This window comes from Mesoplodon densirostris, chromosome 3, assembly GCF_025265405.1.
Source record: "Mesoplodon densirostris isolate mMesDen1 chromosome 3, mMesDen1 primary haplotype, whole genome shotgun sequence".
Lineage (NCBI taxonomy): Eukaryota > Metazoa > Chordata > Mammalia > Artiodactyla > Ziphiidae > Mesoplodon > Mesoplodon densirostris.
This window is the reverse complement of record NC_082663.1, coordinates 93,789,801-93,810,658: the sequence shown is the minus strand read 5'-3', so window position 1 is coordinate 93,810,658 and position 20,858 is coordinate 93,789,801. Positions and strand designations below refer to the sequence as shown.

Sequence of the window (20,858 nt, the reverse complement as noted above, 5' to 3'; positions counted from 1 at the left end):
TGAACCCCCAATATTGTCATGACTAGCCAGTGTTATAATTTGTCTGCCTTATTTTGTGTAGTGGATTTTTATTATAGAAACATTTTTTTTAATGTCCAGATCTTTAAGTATTGCTTGAGTACAAACTTCGTTATACTTTTTAGCTTCTAAATATAGGTAGAATTTTATTTATTCATAAGTGAGTTTGGGATTAAACTAAAAAGAGAATCTGGGTCTTTGAAACTTGGTTAGTCTGAACGTAACTCCTAGCATTCTCTAATTCTTCAGGCCAAGGACCTCTTATTACCAGGCTATCTTCTATATCTTTCTTTTCTCCCCTCTTCTTTCATAGTCATGTAATTAATAGCCAGGCTCTTCTTCACTTCTCTTTGACAGTCTCTACTCCTAAAGTCATCAGTTTTCTTTAAGTGTCTTTCAGCCTCAGTCTGAACACAGTGGGTCCCAAGATGCATATGCCATAGCATGGCCTGTTATATTCATCCTTTTGGATGAATGTATTAGAATTTATACTAGTAATTATTATCATCTTTCTATCCAAAAGATTTGAAGTCTCAATCTAAACTTATCCCTTGTGTCCATTTTGTTAATGACTGCCTTTTTTTTTTTTTCTTTTTGCGGTATGTGGGCCTCTCACTGTTGTGGCCTCTCCCGTTGCGGAGCACAGGCTCCGGATGCGCAGGCCCAGCGGCCATGGCTCACGGGCCCAGCCGCTCCGCGGCATATGGGATCCTCCCAGACCGGGGCACGAACCCGTATCCCCTGCATCGGCAGGCGGACTCTTAACCACTGCGCCACCAGGGAGGCCCAATGACTGCCTTTTTAATGAGGCCTTCTTGGAACTTCATACTTCCCTATGGATAATGTTTAAGACTAACCTTTTATCAACTGAAAAGTGGTAGAATGCAATATCTAATCTCATTAATCCATTCTGGCTTTAAAATCATGTGACTATTGGACAAAATCCAGAAATAAATTAATATTACCAATATAAATAATTTCTTATCAATGATTATATTTCCTAAGTCTTGCCATTTAAAATATCTTTAAAACCTTCTAAAAAATTCTAACCTGGGGCCTCCCTGGTGGCGCAGTGGTTGGGAGTCCGCCTGCCGATGCAGGGGATACGGGTTCGTGCCCCGGTCTGGGAGGATCCCATATGCCGCGGAGCGGCTGGGCCCGTGAGCCATGGCCGCTGGGCCTGCGCATCCAGAGCCTGTGCTCCGCAACGGAAGAGGCCACAACAGTGAGAGGCCCGCATACCGCAAAAAGAAAAAAAAAAAAAAATTCTAACCTGATAGAAATCTCATCCACCTGTGAAAAGACAAATGTTTTCAAACACTACTGAAGTTCTCTTCTATTTTAGTCCTATCTGTCTTTAATTAAAGACCCCAGTATTTCATCCTCTTAGAAAGATGCTGCTACTTGCACAATATTGTTTTGAGATGGAAACTACTACATAAACACAATTCTTCTTATTAAGTGTCTCCAGGGTTTTGTATCTTTATCCCTTTCTTTGTAAACGAGCAGCCACTATATTTTTAGTAGTGAATTTCAAAATCCTTTTTAACCTTATAGGTCCAAGGGTAGCCAAGGATGGCTGCAGCTTCATATGATCAGTTGTTAAAGCAAGTTGAGGCACTGAAGATGGAGAACTCAAATCTTCGACAAGAGCTAGAAGATAATTCCAATCATCTTACAAAACTGGAAACTGAGGCATCTAATATGAAGGTATCAAGACTGTGACTTTTAATTGTAGTTTATCCATTTTTATTCAGTACTCCTTTCTGTAAACTTGGGATTAGACACTTCACTTACTTAAAAGTGTTTTGTAAGTTAAGCAGTAATATGTAAACTCTTTCTTGCAAAAGTTAACATTTATATTTTTAAACAAAATGTTTTGAATTCATCCAGAAAATCACATAAAGAAAATGATTGTAAAACCCCAGTGACTCATTAGTTAGTTCTTAGTTATTTTTAAGCTTAAAAATAAAAGGCCAACTTAACTGTCACTATAGTGAGGCTGGGTGTTCTGTGTAATTCATAGAAACTAGCCTCACAACCTTAGAATATATCTCAAGTATTAAATATTGCCATCATCCCCAACTCTCTCAGATCTTGTCTTCACTTAAGTGCTGCAATGATAGATGATCAAGAAAATCAGGGTGCCCTAGTGGGAAGAGTCCTGAACTGAAAGTCAGTACCTGGTCCTGTTCCTGGTTTTGCCATAAGCTAAACTACATGCTCTAGGGTACCCTTCTAGAATTAAGTTGCCTTATTTGGAAAATACAGTCATTGCACTAGCATAGATGATTTCCATGACACCTTCACGCCCTGAAATTGGTTTCCCAAACATTGAAAAGCTGTGACAACCTCCACGAAAAGTTATAAAATATTAAGTCTGCACTGGGGAAAATATGTTCTAATTTCAAAATAATTAAGGTTAAAACTTTGTTTTAATTTCCAGCTACTTAGGTAGATTCTCCTTTCACTGAATTTAATAACTTTATGGAATTGGAGATTCAACAAAACTGTTACCTCCTTCTCTTTTAAAAAATTCTTGCTGCTACGTGTTGTTTCTGTGCCTTGGCTATTTTAACATCTGGGTTTCTGACCCTTTCTTCCTGTCTGCTCACTACTCTTATTCCTTATTCATTTCCTAGTCTCGTCTAGTTCTTTTTCCATGCATTCTGAGGTCTCCCTTATTCTTCAAGCTTCTGTATATCACTGAACTATTTTTGCTCCTCTTTTACTTTTGTATTCATTATCATAACAGTTCAGCCTTTTACTCATATGAGCTTTTCTTTCTTTCTCTTTCTTTCTTTTTCTTTCTTTTCTTCCTTTCTTCCTTCCTTTCTTTCTTTCTTTCTCTCTTTCTTTCTCTCTCTCTTTCTCTCTTTCTCTTTCTTTCTCTCCCTCCCTCCCTCCCTCCCTCCCTCCCTATGTATCTATAAATCTTTTCCACTCTAATTGCCTATTTCTATGGCAATAGCAATTGACAGATCTCCAAGATACCTACCTCAAGTCCTTTTGGAGATTAAGTAGACTATAAAGAAACATTTTGTCTCACCACAGAGTTTGGGTGACCTTAAAAACAGCTGACTCAATTACCTACTAGGTTAAAAGAGAATAGTCTGGTATTTTAACACAGATCAACATAAAATATCTAAAAGTATTGTACATGGCATGTGGTTTTAAAAGTTTAAAGATAAAAAACTTAAAATTCTCAGCAGGACTACTCTTTCGTCTACTTCAGAAGTATACTTAGTAGGGAATTCTTCCTGGCATGCCTATCTCAATGTCTCTTTTGTGGTGCAGAATTCTGAGGTCCCTTTTAAAAGTTGTTGTTTTTTTTTTTTTTAAACTACTTGAGCAAATTCAAAATTCATTTTTGGGAAACATTTTAACCTATCTTTAGATCCATCTCTATGTTGAAATGGAATGTCTCTCAGAGTAACAATACAAGTCAGACCCTTAAATTTCTACAGTGGAATATCAGGGTGACCTCTTAGCCATGTGGTATAATATACATCATGAATATTACTATTTAATATTAAATACTAATTAAATACTAATATTGTCTGATTTCAACTGTGAATTGATTATTACTCAGCAAGTGCTTTTACAGACATCCTTGCTAAGCCATCCACATATCTCTTCAGGATTGGGTGTATGTTATCATAGCAGTTATGCCCTTGTACTGAAGTTATTTATGTATCTCTCCTTTTAAGAGGCTTTATGATGTTAAAGAATAGGAACCATGACCTGTTTATTTTGTCTAGAATATCGATTTGTGAAAAGACACTTGGAAACATTGGCACTTCCTACATTGGATTAAAGTTAATCCAAAACAATGGTTATTTCTCAAAAAATCACTTATTAGACTTTGGAATACATCATATGATCTTGAAGTATGTTTCCTGATCATTAACATATTTACCCTATGGAAGGCAAGTTGTGTCTCCTCCAACTAGATAGCTCAGGATTTCTGAAGTTTATGCAGTAGTACCATCTAGTGGCAAAAGAGAATACTGCTTTGCTATTGATTACATGTCATTGAAACTATAAAAATATTTTGTGTGTGTGTGTCAGGAAATATGTGTACAACAGTTAGGGAAATGTGAACACTGTATATTTGAGAATATTAAGGAAATGCTTATTTTTTAGGTATAATGATGGCATTGTGGTTGTGCTTAGAAAGAATCCCTGTGTAAATATACATATCGAATTTTTTTACAGAAGAAACAGTGTGAGATTTGTTTTTCAGATAAATTTGGGTTGTGGGGGAATGGAGAAAATGGTTATGGGTATAGGTGAAAGAAGCACATGAGTTGATAGTTACTGAAGTAAGACGTGAGGATACATAGGAGTTTGTTATATTGTTCTCTACATTTATGTATATACTTGACATTTCTGTAATTAAAATAAAATACAGATTTTGTGGGATTTAGATCAGATAAATGCAGCAATTGCAGCTAAACTTAAGAGAAATTATGTACTATATTTTTTACTCCAGGGCTAGAAATGAACGTGATTTACTTTAAAATGGTGAGCATAGCAACAAGGTAAATATGGTGAGTTGTGAAGCATTTAAACTGATATATGGCATGGTATAGAAAAAATATCTTTGGGTAAAATATTAATCAACCATTTTTATCTTTTTTGTATTTTAGCAAAATGAAATATTTATAACTTGCTCTGTAAACTATAAAACCATACATGGAAAGCATCTTTTATTTTCAGAGTATAAGAAAAAATGAGAAGTAGAAATTCAAATTGGCACATTTCATAATTTATTTTGAAGATTTAATTACCAAGTATACTTTTATCTGGTAATGGAAAGAATAAATAACTATGATATATTGAGAAAAACAGAAGTGGGTCAAGCAGAAACCCCCTTGAAATGACACAGTTGCTCATTGATAAATATTTCCTATTTACTGATATGACCACAGCATATTTTGTCTCTAATAATTAAGTCTCTGATGTTTTTAAAATCTTAAAATGTTTTGTAAAATAATGTGATTATGTAATGTAACTAAGTAATTTTTTAAAACCAAACTTCCAGAATTTATAAATACAAATGAATATTCTCTCCTTTAAATTTTACATATTAATTTAAAAAGCTGTCATTTCTCAAAACATTTTTTGAAATATTTTATTTGGAATCGCTTTGCAGTTGTGTTGCATTTTCTCTTAAAAACTCTCTGAAATTGAGGACTTCTTTTAGGTTGTATGCAGCATGCAGCCCCAGGCAATCATTCAGTACTACTGCAGCAACTAGAAAACACTGGATAAAAAATAAAAATTGTACTTTTAAAGACATTGGAGAACTGTGAAATCATGAAGGACTGTATTAACTAAAATTCCTAAGAGGAAAGACCCCTTTCTAGATGAGCTGAGATCACTGGTAATTTTCTTCCCCAGGGGTATTTCCTATTTCTAGGGACAGACTGATAACTCATCACTGGCACAGGACCTCTACTGGAGAAAAGAAACTGTTGGAGGTCTTGGCAAACATGTGGGCAGATGTGAAGTATTGATATTTAGAGGAGCTCCAAATTTATGGCTAGTTTTCCCAAATTTTCTCCAAATGCATGGGGCATTGGCTGAGTTTTGCTGTGGGGAAGGATGCTGGGGATGGACTATGGAGGCAGGATGTTAGGAGGCCATGTCCTGCTAGAGGAATACTCATACAACAGGTCTCCTCAGTCTAAGTGTAGAGGAGAGAGACATTCAAGGAACTTGGCAAACCAAATCAGATATGAAGTTCACTTAAACTGCAACTGCAGCCTATTTTCAGTTATTGGATGAAGGAAATCAGACCCCAATGGTGGAAAGGGCAAACTCTTTGAGGCAAAATCTGATCTGAAGTCTTTATTGTTCTTGTATACATAATGACTAGCACGCAGTTAAAAGTTACAAGAAATGCAAAGAAATAGGAAAATGACTGATAATCAAAAGAACAAATAGAAAATAGAAGCAAATCCCCAGATGATCCATGTGTTGTAATTAGTAGTCAAAGATTTTAACATAATTTAAATGTTTTGAAAAAAAAGAAAAGGTTGGATTAAATGGATGAAAAATCAGAAAATCTTGACAGAGAATTGGAATCTGTAATTAAGAAGAATCATATAGATATTCTATAACTGAAATATTTTTGACATTAACTTATTGGATGGGCTTGACCACAGGTTAAACACAGGATTAATGAACTAGTGATAAGATAGAATTAGTGAACATGTAGAAAGGTCAATAGAAAAATATCCAACTGAAGCACAGAAGAGGAAGAAAAAATGGAAAACAAAAAGAGTATGTAAGAGTTATGAGGGACACAGGCAAATAGGTAAAGGCAAATATAATTAAAGTCTTAGAAGGGGCAGGGAAAGAGAAAGGAGCAAAAGTAATATTTAAAGATGTAGTGGCTGAGAATTAATGTAAAGCTATTGTAAAGTTATTAAGACAATGTGGTAATTAGAGTAGATTGGTAGACTAACAGCATTGGAGTTGAGAAAAATACCTACATATATATGGTCACCTGATTTATGATCCAGGCATCCCTGCAGATCAGTGGCGAAAGGCTGTTCTTTTCAATAAATGGTGCAGAGGCAATTAAATATCTGTATGAAGGGAAAAAAAACAAAAAAGAACCAAGAGCTCTACCTCAAATCATATGCAAAAAAGTAATTCAAGTAAATCATATGCAAAAAATGTAAATGTGAAGACAGAACAGTTTCTTTCTGGAGAAAACTTAGGGAATAGCTTCATCTCCTTAGAGTAGGCAAAGATTTCTTAAATAGAATGCCAAAATACTAAAAATTTATCAGTTGGACATCATTAAAACTGACAGCTTTTGTTCATCAAAAGACTCCATTATGTTTCTGGAAGAAAATATAGGATAATATCACTTTGACCTTCATGAAGGCAAAATTTCTTAGTGCACATAAAGCTCTAAACATAAAAGAAAAAAAGGTATAAAATGAATGTCATCTAATTTAAAACTTAAAGTCTTTTCAAAAGACTTCATTAAGAAAATGAAAAGGCAAGGCATAGACTGGAAGAAAATATTTGCAGTATGTATATCTGATAAAGGACTTGGTTCAGAATATACAAAGAATTTTTACAAACCAACAATTTTAAAAGTCCAGTTTTTAAAATCTGGGCCAAAACTTGAAAAGACAATTCAAAAAGGAAGGTAAATGGTCAGTAAGCACATGTAAAGGGATCCTTTATCCTCAGGGAAGTGCAAATATCATTTCATTCCTACTCAAATCACTAAAGTTTAAGACTGATCATGCCAAATGTGGAACATCAAGATGCTTATACATTGCTGGTAGGAGTATAAAATGGCACATCATCTTTGGAATACCTTTCAGCAGTTTCTTTTAAAGTTAAACCCTATGACTCAGCGTTTAAACTTCCAGATATATACTCAAGAGAAGTGAGTGCATGTGTCCACCTGAAGATATGTGCAAAAATGTTCATAGTAGCATTCTTCATAGTAGCCTCCAAACTGGCAACAACCCAAATGTCCATCAAGAGGGAGAATAAAGGATAAATCAGTTGAGGTGCATTCATACAGTGGATAACTACATAGCATTAAAAAAAATAGCTGATACCTGCAACAGCATGAATAAATCTCATAGAAATTTTGGTGAGCAAAAAATGTGAGAGACACAAAAGACTGTATACTGTATGATTGCATTTATATGCAGTTCACAAGCATGCCAACTAATAGATACAGAAATCAGAATACTGGGTACCTCTGGAGAGTGAATATTGATTGGTAAGGGGCAAAAGGGAACCTTCTGAGATACTGGAAATGTTCTGTGTCTTCCCTGGGTAGTGATGGATACTTAGATTACATCAGAAACTTAATATTGGTGTACTTTTCATATGTATGTTGTATCTCAGTAAAGCAGAAAAAAATTTAGGGCTAATTTTTATCATGAAATAGCCATAAACTATTCACAACAAAGTAGTGAGTAATGTAGTCATGCTGGATGATGTCGTCTTGAGGCAAGGTAACTGGATCTGACTATGAATTAATAATAATGTGTGCTTTTTTTTTCTTTTTTTTGGTGAGGTTCATAACTCAGAATGTACAAAAAATGTTTAATGGAACATATTGGAATGAGTAGCTTCCAAGGTGGCTGCTTTGAAAGTCTTAAAAAAATTTTTTTAAACCTTAAATTTCAATAGTTTTATTTACTTTTGTGGTTAGAGCTTTTATCAACAGACTTCTAACCACATGCACAGAAACTTAAAAAAGCATATTACAAGCTGTGCGTATTTACTATTTTTAAAAATTAGGAAATATGGGCAAACGAAAAGAGATATCAAAATCACCCATTTAAAAAATGTTTTTAGGGCTTCCCTGGTGGCGCAGTGGTTGAGAGTCTGCCAGCTGATGCAGGGGACGCGGGTTCATGCCCCAGTCCGGGAAGATCCCACATGCCGTGGAGCGGCTGGGCCCGTGAGCCATGGCCGCTGAGCCTGCACATCCGGAGCCTGTGCTCCGCAACGGGAGAGGCCACAACAGTGAGAGGCCCGCGTACCGCAAAAAAAAAAAAAAAAAAGTTTTTAATACCAGCAGTAACCTTTGATAATGTGTATATTTTTCTCTCTGTGCATTTTATGCAGGCATGCATTTAATGGGATCTTTTTTTTTTTTTTTTTTTTTTGCAGTACATGGGCCTCTCACTGTTGTGGCCTCTCCCGTTGTGGAGCACAGGCTCCGGACGTGCAGGCCCAGTGGTCATGGCTCACGGGCCCAGCTGCTCCGCAGCATGTGGGATCTTCCCGGACCGGGGCACGAACCCATGTCCCCTGCATCGGCAGGCGGACTCTCAACCATTGCGCCACCAGGGAGGCCCGGGATCATATTTTGAAGCATGCTTTTTAATTTAATATAGTCATGTTTTCATGTCATTAAATATTTTATAATATTTCCATAGTTCTATAATATTCCATTGTATGGCTAATGCCATACATTTATTTAATCCTTTATTGTTGGACATGCAGGTTTACATAGCCTTTTAATTTCTATTGTTGGTGTTATTTTAATTTTTCTTTATTATTTTTTAACATGTTTTTTAAAAACTGTTAATGTGCCATTAGTTTTGAAAAATTAGGTATATGTCCTATGAGATGCCAAGGATTTCTTTTTCTTGTTGTTTTTGAACTCTTAAGTACTTGTACCTTTTCTAAAAACAATATTTTTTTGTAATACCTGTTGTTTTAAAATTAGGAAACCAAAAACAAGCAAAAAAAATTGCTTGCAATTCTAACTTCCATAGAATACCACTGTTAACTCTTGATGATAGGCTTTGGAGAATAATCTTGTATAAAGAGAGACCTGATCAGAGCTGTGTTTTAAAAGGCTTACTCTGATAGTTCTGTGCAAGGTAGGACCATTTAGGAGTTCATTTTAGTAGTTTTGAGGTTAATAACCAGGATAGTGACAGTAAGAATAGAAAAGAGATGGCTATAAGAGAGATAATAGAGCTAGAATACAGAATTTGATAACTGATTGGGAAGATGAAGGAAGGGATGCTGAGGATTTGAGCCTGGAGGTACAAAAGAAGGCTACTGCCACTTAACTGAAGGAACACAAGGTGAAGAACAGGTTTTAGTGGCACAAAATGATAGTTCGGACATTTACATATGCAGTGCATATCATCCAGATGCACTGGATGTAAAGCATCTATCAGTCATACTGAGAAAGTGAGTCTGAAATTTGAAAGTGAGGTTAGAATTAGACATATAATTGGAAGTTATTTGAGAAAGGCAGTTGTTGAATTGTGAGACTGGGGATTATAAGAAATAGGGGTAAGATTAAAGGATCATTGAAAGACTACAAGCAGCAGTGGATGGAAGGAGAATTGGGATCCTAAACACTGCAGGTAGCCTACAGTGGTAATCTCAAACTTTATGGAAGAGATGGTGTCCTAATGTTTATACTAAATGTTTTAGAGTAATCTACATTCATTCGAGAAAGGCATCCATGTGCAAATTTATTTCCTATCCCACAGTTGTGATACACTCTGACATAATTTCTGAACGTGAATATCAGTCACCTCCATGTTCCCACGTCTACTTATCTAAGCCTTTTAACCTCCAACATGGTCTATTATTTGAAGGTCAGATCTTAAGGTCACAGGCTATTTCTTGTTGTTAACATAGGGATTCTTTTCTTAATGCTTATAATGTCACTGTCAAGGTAAACCAGTGACGTCTTTGCTACATTTACTCACTTTTTGACAGATTTCCTTTTCAATTTATTTATGGATCATTTTTCATATAGAGGAACATTGCCCATAGCTATAAGATTGTAAATGTTCAAATACACTGTTTTGCATTTGGAAACCTAGTTGGCCAACAAAAGATTTTGCTGTGAACTAGAATGGGATGCCTCAGAATATATAAATGTAAATGTATATAAATTATAGAAAAACTAGTAGAAGATGAAAATTCCCAACCTTCTTTGACAAAAATTTATCAAGAGAAGGATTTAGATGGGAAAGGAAATAATGGATCAAAAGTCAGGAGACAATGAGCATACAGTCTATCTGCTGATTATAAATCAGTGTACTAGTAGAATGTATATAAATGTAGTATATAAAGGCTTGCTGTTTATTGGGGTGTTAAATAAAACAGCATACTGTGTTAATCTGGTGTTTTTCATGGCCATGTTGGTATAAGCTTAAGAGACATGGATTTTAAACACATAACTAGCTTTTGTGCCTCAGGCAAGTCTTTGAGTCTCAGTTGATCTGTCTGAAAGGTGAGAATGATCCGCTTTGCTATATTATTTCAGAAGTTACAGATAATATATCTTAACTATATATATAATATATTGCATGGAGACTACCCATAATCAACATTATCACAAAATATCACTGTTGTTGGGCTATAATTTATTTTTCATAATTAATAATAGGTAATATATGTAGAGTACTTTACAATTTATGATACATTTTCAGATAGATCTGAAATAACTTTGTTCCCTGAGCAGACCTAAATGCCAAGAAACTTAGAAGCATGTCTTCAAAAAGTTATTTAGGGTACTTCCCTGGTGGCACAGTAGTTAAGAATCTGCCTGCCAATGCAGGGGACATGGGTTCGATCTCTGGTCCAGGAAGATCCCACATGCCACTGAGCAACTAAGCCCGTGAGCCACAACTACTGAGCCTGTGCTCTAGAGCCCACGAGCCACAACTACTGAGCCCGCATGTCACAACTACTGAGCCAGCGTGCCTAGAGCCCGTCTCTGCAACAAGAGAAGCCACCGCAATGAGAAGCCCACACGCAGCAACGAAGACCCAATGCAGCCAAAATTTTTTTTTAATTTAAAAAATAAAGTTGATGTTATTAAAAAAATTACTTAGAATTTTGTCATGTTAATATATTGTGTTCTTTTTTACAGGAAGTACTTAAACAACTACAAGGAAGTATTGAAGATGAAGCTATGGCTTCGTCTGGACAGATTGATTTATTAGAGCGTCTCAAAGGTAGATTTTTTAATTTATTTTTTTAACATCTTTATTGGAGTATACTTGCTTTACAATGGTGTGTTCGTTTCTGCTTTATAACAAAGTGAATCAGCTATACATATACATATATCAAAGGTAGATTTTTTTAAAGTGTTTTGAAGTAATTTTTTTAAGCTCCAGTTGTCAGCTTTAGGTGTATATACCCAAGTACAGCTTCTCTTGATTAGAATGTTGGTATTGGGTTTTCTTGGCTTTAAATAAACTATTTTAGATTACTTCCTTGATAATTTTCAGCTCTTTCTAAAACTCATTGCTATTCTGCTAGTCACTAAATAGGCCTTTAATAAGCTGTATGCCACAGACTGGGCCCATTGCTTCATTTGAAGGAGTCAGTGACCTTCTTTGTTCCGTCCAGGATAGAAGGGCTTTATCTTCATATACATATGGCCTGATTTTTCGTGGGACTGTTTCTCTTATAGAACCAGGAGTCAGTGAATTTCTCTGAGTATCAGCATTTGTGATAAGTATTTCTGCTGTTTCCTATATAAATTTGCTGCTCAATAACTGCCATAATTTAGTACTCCTACAGGCTTTATGTAATATCTATAATGTATTTTCAATTATATTATAAAATGGCTTAAAATCAGAGGGCTAAAACATGAACCAAATATTTCATTTTTAAAAGACAGAAGCGCCGGGCAGTGCCGAGGAGGGAGTCGTGGGGTGGCTCACTGTGCTGTGTGTAAAGTTTTCTCCGCGGGGGCTGAGTTTACATGACAAGTTATCTCTGGAGTTCAAGTGTGAGTTGAAACCAGCCTCAAGTTTCATCTGTCCTCACTGACCCGTGGATTTCTATGTGACCAGCTGTGTGGGTTACAGGCTCTAGGTGCTCCAACCAAGCGTCAGGGCTGTGCCTCTGAGGTGGGAGAGCTAAGTTCAGGACATTGGTCCACAAAAGACCTCCCAGCTCCACATAATATCAAACGGCAAAAATCTCCCAGAGATCTCCATCTCAACGCCAAGACCCAGCTCCACTCAATGACCAGCAAGCTACAGTGCTGGACATCCTATACCAAACAACTAGCAAGACAGGAACACAACCTGACCCATTAGCAGAGAAACTGCCTAAAATCATAATAAGGCCACAGACACCCCAAAACACACCACCAGACGTGGACCTGCCCACTGGAAAGACAAGATCCAGCCTCATCCACCAGAACACAGGCACTAGTCCCCTCCACCAGGAAGCCTACACAACCCATTGAACCAACCTTAGCCACTGGGGGCAGACACCAAAAACAACAGGAACTACGAACCTGCAGCCTACAAAAAGGAGACCCCAAACACAGTAAGTTAAGCAAAATGAGAAGACAGAGAAATACACAGCAGATGAAGGAGCAAGGCAAAAACCTACCAGACCTAACAAATGGAGAGGAAATAGGCAGTCTACCTGAAAAAGAATTCAGAATAACGATAGTAAATATGATCCAAAATCTTGGAAATAGAATGGAGAAAATACAAGAAACGTTTAACAAGGACCTAGAAGAACTAAAGAGCAAACAAACAGTGATGAACAACACAAAAAATGAAATTAAAAATTCTCTAGAAGGGATCAATAGCAGAATAATTGAGGCAGAAGAACGGATAAGTGACCTGGAAGATAAAATAGTGGAAATAACTACTGCAGAGCAGAATAAAGAAAAAAGAAAGAAAAGAATTGAGGACAGTCTCAGAGACCTCTGGGATAACATTAAACACACCAACATTTGAATTATAGGGGTCCCAGAAGAAGAAGAGAAAAAGAAAGGGACTGAGAAAATATTTGAAGAGATTATAGTTGAAAACTTCCCTAATATGGGAAAGGAAATAGTTAATCAAGTCCAGGAGGCACAGAGAGTCCCATACAGGATAAATACAAGGAGAAACACGCGAAGACACATATTAATCAAACTATCAGAAATTAAAGACAAAGAAAAAATATTAAAAGCAGGAAGGGAAAAGAAACAAATAACATACAAGGGAATCCCCATAAGGTCAACAGCTGATCTTTCATCAGAAACTCTGCAAGCCAGAAGGGAGTGGCAGGACATATTTAAAGTGATGAAAGGGAAAAACCTACAACCAAGATTACTCTACCCAGCAAGGATCTCATTCAGATTCAACAGAGAAATGAAAACCTTTACAGACAAGCAAAAGCTAAGAGAATTCACCACCAAAGCAGCTTTACAACAAATGCTAAAGGAACTTCTCTAGGCAAGAAACACAACAGAAGGAAAAGACCTACAATAACAAACCCAAAACAATTAAGAAAATGGTAATAGGAACATACATATTGATAATTACCTTAAATGTAAATGGATTAAATGCTCCAAGCAAAAGACACAGACTGGCTGAATGCATACAAAAACAAGACCCATATATATGCTGTCTACAAGAGACCCACTTCAGACCTAGGGACACATACAGACTGAAAGTGAGGGGATGGAAAAAGATATTCCATGCAAATGGAAATCAAAAGAAAGCTGGAGTAGCAATTCTCATATCAGATAAAATAGAGTTTAAAACAAAGACTATTTATTACAAGAGACAAAGAAGGACACTACATAATGATCAAGGGGTCAATCCAAGAAGAAGATATAACAATTGTAAATATTTATGCACCCAACATAGGAGCACCTCAATACATAAGGCAAATACTGACAGCCATAAAAGAGGAAATCGACAGTAACACAATCATAGTAGGGGACTTTAACACCCCACTTTCACCAATGCACAGATCATCCAAAATGAAAATAAATAAGGAAGCACAAGCTTTAAATGACACATTAAACAAGATGGACTTAATTGTTATTTATAGGACATTCCATCCAAAAACAACAGAATACACTTTCTTCTCAAGTGCTCACGGAACATTCTCCAGGATAGATCATACCTTGGGTCACAAATCAAGCCTTGGTAAATTTAAGAAAATTGAACTCGTATCAAGTATCTTTTCCGACCACAATGCTATGAGACTAGATATCAATTACAGGAAAAATTCTGTAAAAAATTCAAACACATGGAAGCTAAACAATACACTACCGAATAACCAAGAGATCACTGAAGAAATCAAAAAGGAAATCAAAAAATACCTAGAAACAAATGACAATGAAAACATGATGTCCCCAAAGCTATGGGATGCAGCAAAAGCAGTTCTAAGAGGGAAGTTTATAGCAATACAATCCTACCTTAAGAAACAAGAAACATCTCAAATAAACAACCTAACCTTACACCTAAAGCAATTAGAAAAAGAAGAACAAAAAAACCCCAAAGTTAGCAGAAGGAAAGAAATCATAAAGATCAGATCAGAAATAAATGAAAAGGAAAAGAAGGAAACGGTAACAAAGATCAATAAAACTAAAAGCTGGTTCTTTGAGAAGATAAACAAAATTGATAAACCATTAGCCAGACTCATCAAGAAAAAAAGAGAGAAGACTCAAATCAATAGAATTAGAAATGAAAAAGGAGAAGTAACAACTGACCCTGCAGAAACAAAGGATCATGAGAGATTACGGCAAGCAACTACATGCCAATAAAATGGACATCCTGGAAGAAATGGACACATTCTTAGAAATGCACAACCTTCCAAGACTGAACCAGGAAGAAATAGAAAATATGAACAGAACAATCACAAGCACTGAAATTCAAACGGTGATTAAAAATCTTCCAACAAACAAAAGCCCAGGACCAGATGGCTTCACAGGCAAATTCTATCAAACATTTAGAGAAGAGCTAACACCTATCCTTCTCAAACTCTTCCAAAATATAGCAGATGGAGGAACACTCCCAAACACATTCTATGAGGCCACCATCACCCTGATACCAAAACCAGACAAAGATGTCACAAAGAAGCAAAACTACAGGCCAGTATCACTGATGAACATAGATGCAAAAATCCTCAACAAAATACTAGCAAACAGAATCCAACAGCCTATTAAAAGGATCATACACCATGATCAAGTGGGGTTTATCTCAGGAATGAAAGGATTCTTCAATATATGCAAATCAATCAGTGTGATACACCATATTAACAAATTGAAGGAGAAAACCATATCATCTCAATAGATGCAGAGAAAGCTTTCAACAAAATTTAACACCCATTTATGATGAAAACCCTCCAGAAAGTAGGCATAAAGGGAACTTACCTCAACATAATAAAGGCCATATATGACAAACCCACAGCCAACATTGTTCTCAGTGGTGAGAAACTGAAACCATTTCCACTAAGATCAGGAACAAGACAAGGTTGCCCACTCTCACCACTATTATTCAACATAGTTTTGAAAGTTTTGGCCACAGCAGTCAGAGAAGAAAAAGAAATAAAAGGAATCCAAATCAGAAAAGAAGAAGTAAAGCTGTCGCTGTTTGCAGATGACATGATACTATACATAGAGAATCCTAAAGATGCTACCAGAAAACTACTAGAGCTAATCAATGAATTTTGTTAAAGTAGCGGGATACAAAATTAATGCACAGAAATCTCTTGCATTCCTATACACTAATGATGAAAAATCTGAAAGTGAAATTAAGAAAACACTCCCATTTACCACTGCAACAAAAAGAATAAAATATCTAGGAATAAACCTACCTAAGGAGACAAAAGACCTGTATGCAGAAAATTATAAGACACTGATGAAAGAAATTAAAGATGATACAAAGAGATGGAGAGATATACCATGTTCTTGGATTGGAATAATCAACATTGTGAAAATGAGTATACTACCCACAGCAATCTACAGATTCAGTGCAATCCCTATCAAACTACCACTGGCATTTTTCACAGAACTAGAACTAAAAATTTCACAATGTCTATGGAAACACAAAAGACCCCAAAATGCCAAAGCAATCTTGAGAAAGAAAAACGGAGCTGGAGGAATCTGGTTCCCTGACTTCAGACTATACTACAAAGCTACAGTAATCAAGACGGTATGGTCCTGGCACAAAAACAGAAATATAGATCAATGGGAAAGGATAGAAAGCCCAGAGTTAAACCCATGCACATATGGTCACCGTATCTTTGATAAAGGAGGCAAGAATATACAGTGGAGAAAAGACAGCCTCTTCAATAAGTGGTGCTGGGGAAACTGGACAGGTACATGTAAAAGTATGAAATTAGAACACTCCCTAACACCATACACAAAAATAAACTCAAAATGGATTAGAGACCTAAATTAAGGCCAGACACTATCAAACTCTTAGAGGAAAACATAGGCAGAACCCTCTATGACATAAATCACAGCAAGATCCTTTTTGACCCACCTCCTAGAGTAATGGAAATAAAACCAAAAATAAACAAATGGGACCTAATGAAACTTCAAAGCTTTTGCACAGCGAAGGAAAGCATAAACAAGACCAAAAGACAACCCTTAGAATGGGAGAAAATATTTGCAAATGAAGCAACTGACAAAGGATTAATCTCCAAGATTTACCAGCAGCACATGCAGCTCAATATCAAAAAAACAAACAATCCAATCCACAAATGGGCAGAAGACCTAAATAGACATTTCTCCAAAGAAGATATACATATTGCCAACAAACACGTGAAAGAATGCTCAACATCATTAATCATTAGAGAAATGCAAATCAAAACTACAATGCGATCTCATCTCACACCGGTCAGAACGGCCATCATCAAAAAATCTACAAACAATAAATGCTGGAGAGGCTGTGGAGAAAAGGGAACACTCTTGTACTGTTGGTGGGAATGTAAATTTATACAGCCACTATGGAGAACAATATGGAGGTTCCTTAAAAACCTAAAAATAGAACTACCATATGACACAGCAATCCCACTACTGGGCATATACCCTGAGAAAACCGTAATTCAAAAAGAGTCATGTACCAAGATGTGCACTGCAGTTCTATTTACAATAGCCAGTATATGGAAGCAACCTAAGTGTCCATCATCGGATGAATGGATAAAGAAGATGTGGCACATATATACAATGGAATATTACTCAGCCATAAAAAGAAACAAAATTGAGATGTTTGTAGTGAGGTGGATGGACCTAGAGTCTGTCATACAGAGTGAAGTAAGTCAGAAAGAGAAAAACAAATACCGTATACTAACACATATATATGGAATCTAAGAAGAAAAAAAAAGATCATGAAAAACCTAGGAGTAAGACGGGAATAAAGACACAGACCTAGTAGAGAATGGACTTGAGAATATGGGGAGGGGGAAGGGTAAGCTGTGACAAAGTGAGAGAATGGCATGGACACATATATACACTACCAAAGGTAAAATAGATAGCTAGTGCGAAGCTGCCGCAAAGCACAGGGAGATCAGCTAGGTGGTTTGTGACCACCTAGAGGGGTGGGGTATGGAGGGTGGGAGGGAGGGAGATGCAAGAGGGAAGATATATGGGAACATATGTGTATGTATAACTGATTCACTATATGTATAACTGATTCACTTTGTTATAAAGCAGAAACTAACACACCATTGTAAAGCAATTATACTCCAATAAAGATGTTGAAAAAATACTGTATGCTAACATACATATATGGAATTAAAAAAAAAAGTTCTGAAGAACTTAGGGGCAAGCCAGGAATAAAGACATAGACCTACTAGAGAATGGACTTGAGGATATGGGGAGGGGGAAGGGTAATCTGGGACAAAGTGAGAGAGTGGCATGGACATATATACACTACCAAATGTAAAATAGATAGCTCTTGGGAAGCAGCCGCATAACACAGGGAGATCAGCTCGGTGCTTTGTTACCACCTAGAGGTGTGGGATAGCGAGGGTGGGAGGGAGACGCAACAGGGAGGAGATATGGGGATATGTGTATATGTATAGCTGATTCACTTTGTTATAAAGCAGAAACCGACATACCATTGTAAAGCAATTATACTCCAATAAAGATGTTAAAACATAAAAAGATAATATAATTGCATTAGCAATATTTTAGACCACTTAACGCAATTGTTTTATAAAAACTTGTCTGTATTTTATTTAGAACTTAACTTAGATAGCAGTAATTTCCCTGGAGTGAAACTACGGTCAAAAATGTCCCTCCGTTCTTACGGAAGCCGAGAAGGATCTGTATCTAGTCGTTCAGGAGAGTGCAGTCCTGTTCCTATGGGTTCATTTCCGAGAAGAGGGTTTGTAAATGGAAGCAGAGAAAATACCGGTTATTTAGAAGAACTTGAAAAAGAGAGGTAACTTTTCTTCATTAAATAGTAAACTTTTATGCTCCAATTTTTGCTAGTATTTTGTCATTTTTAATGATACAAGGTAGGAATTATGAAGCGTGTATGGTGGATGATCACAAAGACTTAGAGAGCATTTTGCATTTATTATCTCAAAAACTATGTTATTGACTGTACTTACCTTAAATCGAAAAAATGTAATGGAGGCAATTTCTTGGGATTCTGAACTTCTACTTTGTCACTTAAATACTCACATGCTGTGTACATTAATACACATGATCACAATAGTTATATCTGGCTAAAATATATAACTGATCTTTAATTGAATTTCTGGTTATCTTTTGAAATGAATTAAATAACTACTAGATCCAGTATAAGATGACTGTTTCCATTATTAAAGGCCTATTACAAGTGGCCACAAATGAAACATTTTTTAATTTATCAGTTTCCGAGTCTAAAAAATGTTACTTGACATAGAATAAGTTCTGGTTTCTCAGAGCTAGCGTATTAATTCTTTTCTTCTTGAAGTTAAAATCATCTCACTACAAGTATCAGAGTATATATCATTATTAGGAACTTTTTCAAGTGTTTTGTACCTTCTAAAAACTTATAAATTCCTTTATGTGTGATTAATACCATATTATATTACTAAAAGTTCTATTAGACTTTCAAGAAATGCTCAAATGTATAAATGTTACATATTACCTCTGGAACCTTGGTCAGGTTATTAAATTTTTGTGTCATTCCCTTCTGTAAAATAGAGATATGATTCTACCTTGTGGAGTTATGAAAAATGAATATTAATATATGGAAAATGCCTAGCGTATCTCACTGAGAGGCAAAAGACCTTTTACTACTTTCCCTCTGGTTTCAGGTTTGTCCATCTCTAAAAATAGGGATAATCATCTGGACCAGAAATATTGTTAAGCTTTCTTTACTCGCCTGAGTTTACATGAGTCTCTATTTCATACCCTGAACCGTGACTGTTTCTGAGAGTCTAGGAAACACTATCCTGAAAAATAAGAAGCTAATAACTAGGGTCTACAATCTTCCATCTCTTTGTCCCCTTTGAGCTCTGTTAAGAGGAATGTGAGCATACTGACTTTCCTAGGAACTTACTTTGCTTCATGTAGATAAAAGTCTAATTTTATTAGCAGAGAGAGAGGGGGGAGAGTATATGTGTGTGTAGTTCTGATACATCTTGTGTCCTCTTGGTTTTCACTGTGTTTGGGGGTAAATTTAGTTCTTGTTTATGTGACAAAATCTTTCTTTTGCTCTCACACCTGATAGTTTAGATAGGTCTAGGCTCAAACTTATTTTCCTTCTTCATAATCAATGTCACTGATGAGAAATTTGGTATCAGTCTGATTCACATTCCTTTTCAGGGAACCATTTTTCTTTTGAAACTTTCAGAATGCCTTGGTATATGTGTTTTTTTGATTCATCATGCTGTATACTCGCTGTGCCCTTTTGCTCTGGAAATTTATTTTCTTTAGCTTTCGAAAATTCTGTTATTTCTTTGATGATTTTTCTCCCTCTGTTTTTCTATTCTTTCTTTCTAGACATCCCTTAAGTCATAGATCAACTATCTCTGTGTCTCTTTTTTTCTTGTTTTCTGTATTGCCCAAGATAATTGAGATAAGTGTTAGAAAGTAGTCAAGCCAGGACTCAAACCCAGGTCCATAACCTTTTTGAACTTCAGTTTTCCAGTCTATAAAATGAGCATAAGAATAACTACCTTAAAAGATGTTGTGAGGATAAAATTCAATTTTTAAAAAAGTACTTAGCACTATGTCTGATACACTCAATAGGCAGCTATTGTCACATTAGCCATTAATACATTTAACAAATATTTAAGTGCATAATACATGTGTCATGCTCTTCTAGATGATCCTGAATTATCTAGAGGACTAAGAAGACATGAGATTTACATTTTAAAGAAGACTCTTGACAGTCACTAAATAAGCCTTTAGTACAGTAAACAAACCATAGAGACCCACCAGCTTCTGGGTCTGGATCTTGTTTCAGTTTTGAGTCTTAAGCACTGTTGTGTGAGTTACAAGATCAACTACTCTCAGTCAACCACTTGTTATGCTGGCTCAAGACTTGGTAACTTTTGCTTCCCCAGAGCATTTTGCCACAGTTTGATCTTAAACTTGAGAGTAACAACTT

At 36.0% G+C, this 20,858-nt stretch overlaps 1 protein-coding gene across 12 annotated transcripts in view; it reads left to right on the top strand.

Moving 5' to 3' along the window:
- Window positions 1-20,858, top strand: part of APC (APC regulator of WNT signaling pathway) — a 139,287-nt gene that overhangs the window by 47,449 nt on the left and 70,980 nt on the right. For 6 of the 12 annotated variants that reach the window (XM_060093256.1, XM_060093254.1, XM_060093251.1 and 3 more), the window contains 3 exons: window positions 1,576-1,728; window positions 11,426-11,510; window positions 18,494-18,695. In XM_060093256.1, coding sequence (XP_059949239.1) covers window positions 1,594-1,728; window positions 11,426-11,510; window positions 18,494-18,695 — 422 coding nt within the window. In that variant the 5' untranslated portion in view covers window positions 1,576-1,593. Of the gene's footprint in view, window positions 1-1,575; window positions 1,729-11,425; window positions 11,511-18,493; window positions 18,696-20,858 lie in introns of those variants that run through there. The other 6 variants (XM_060093250.1, XM_060093246.1, XM_060093255.1 and 3 more) reach the window with 3 other exon arrangements.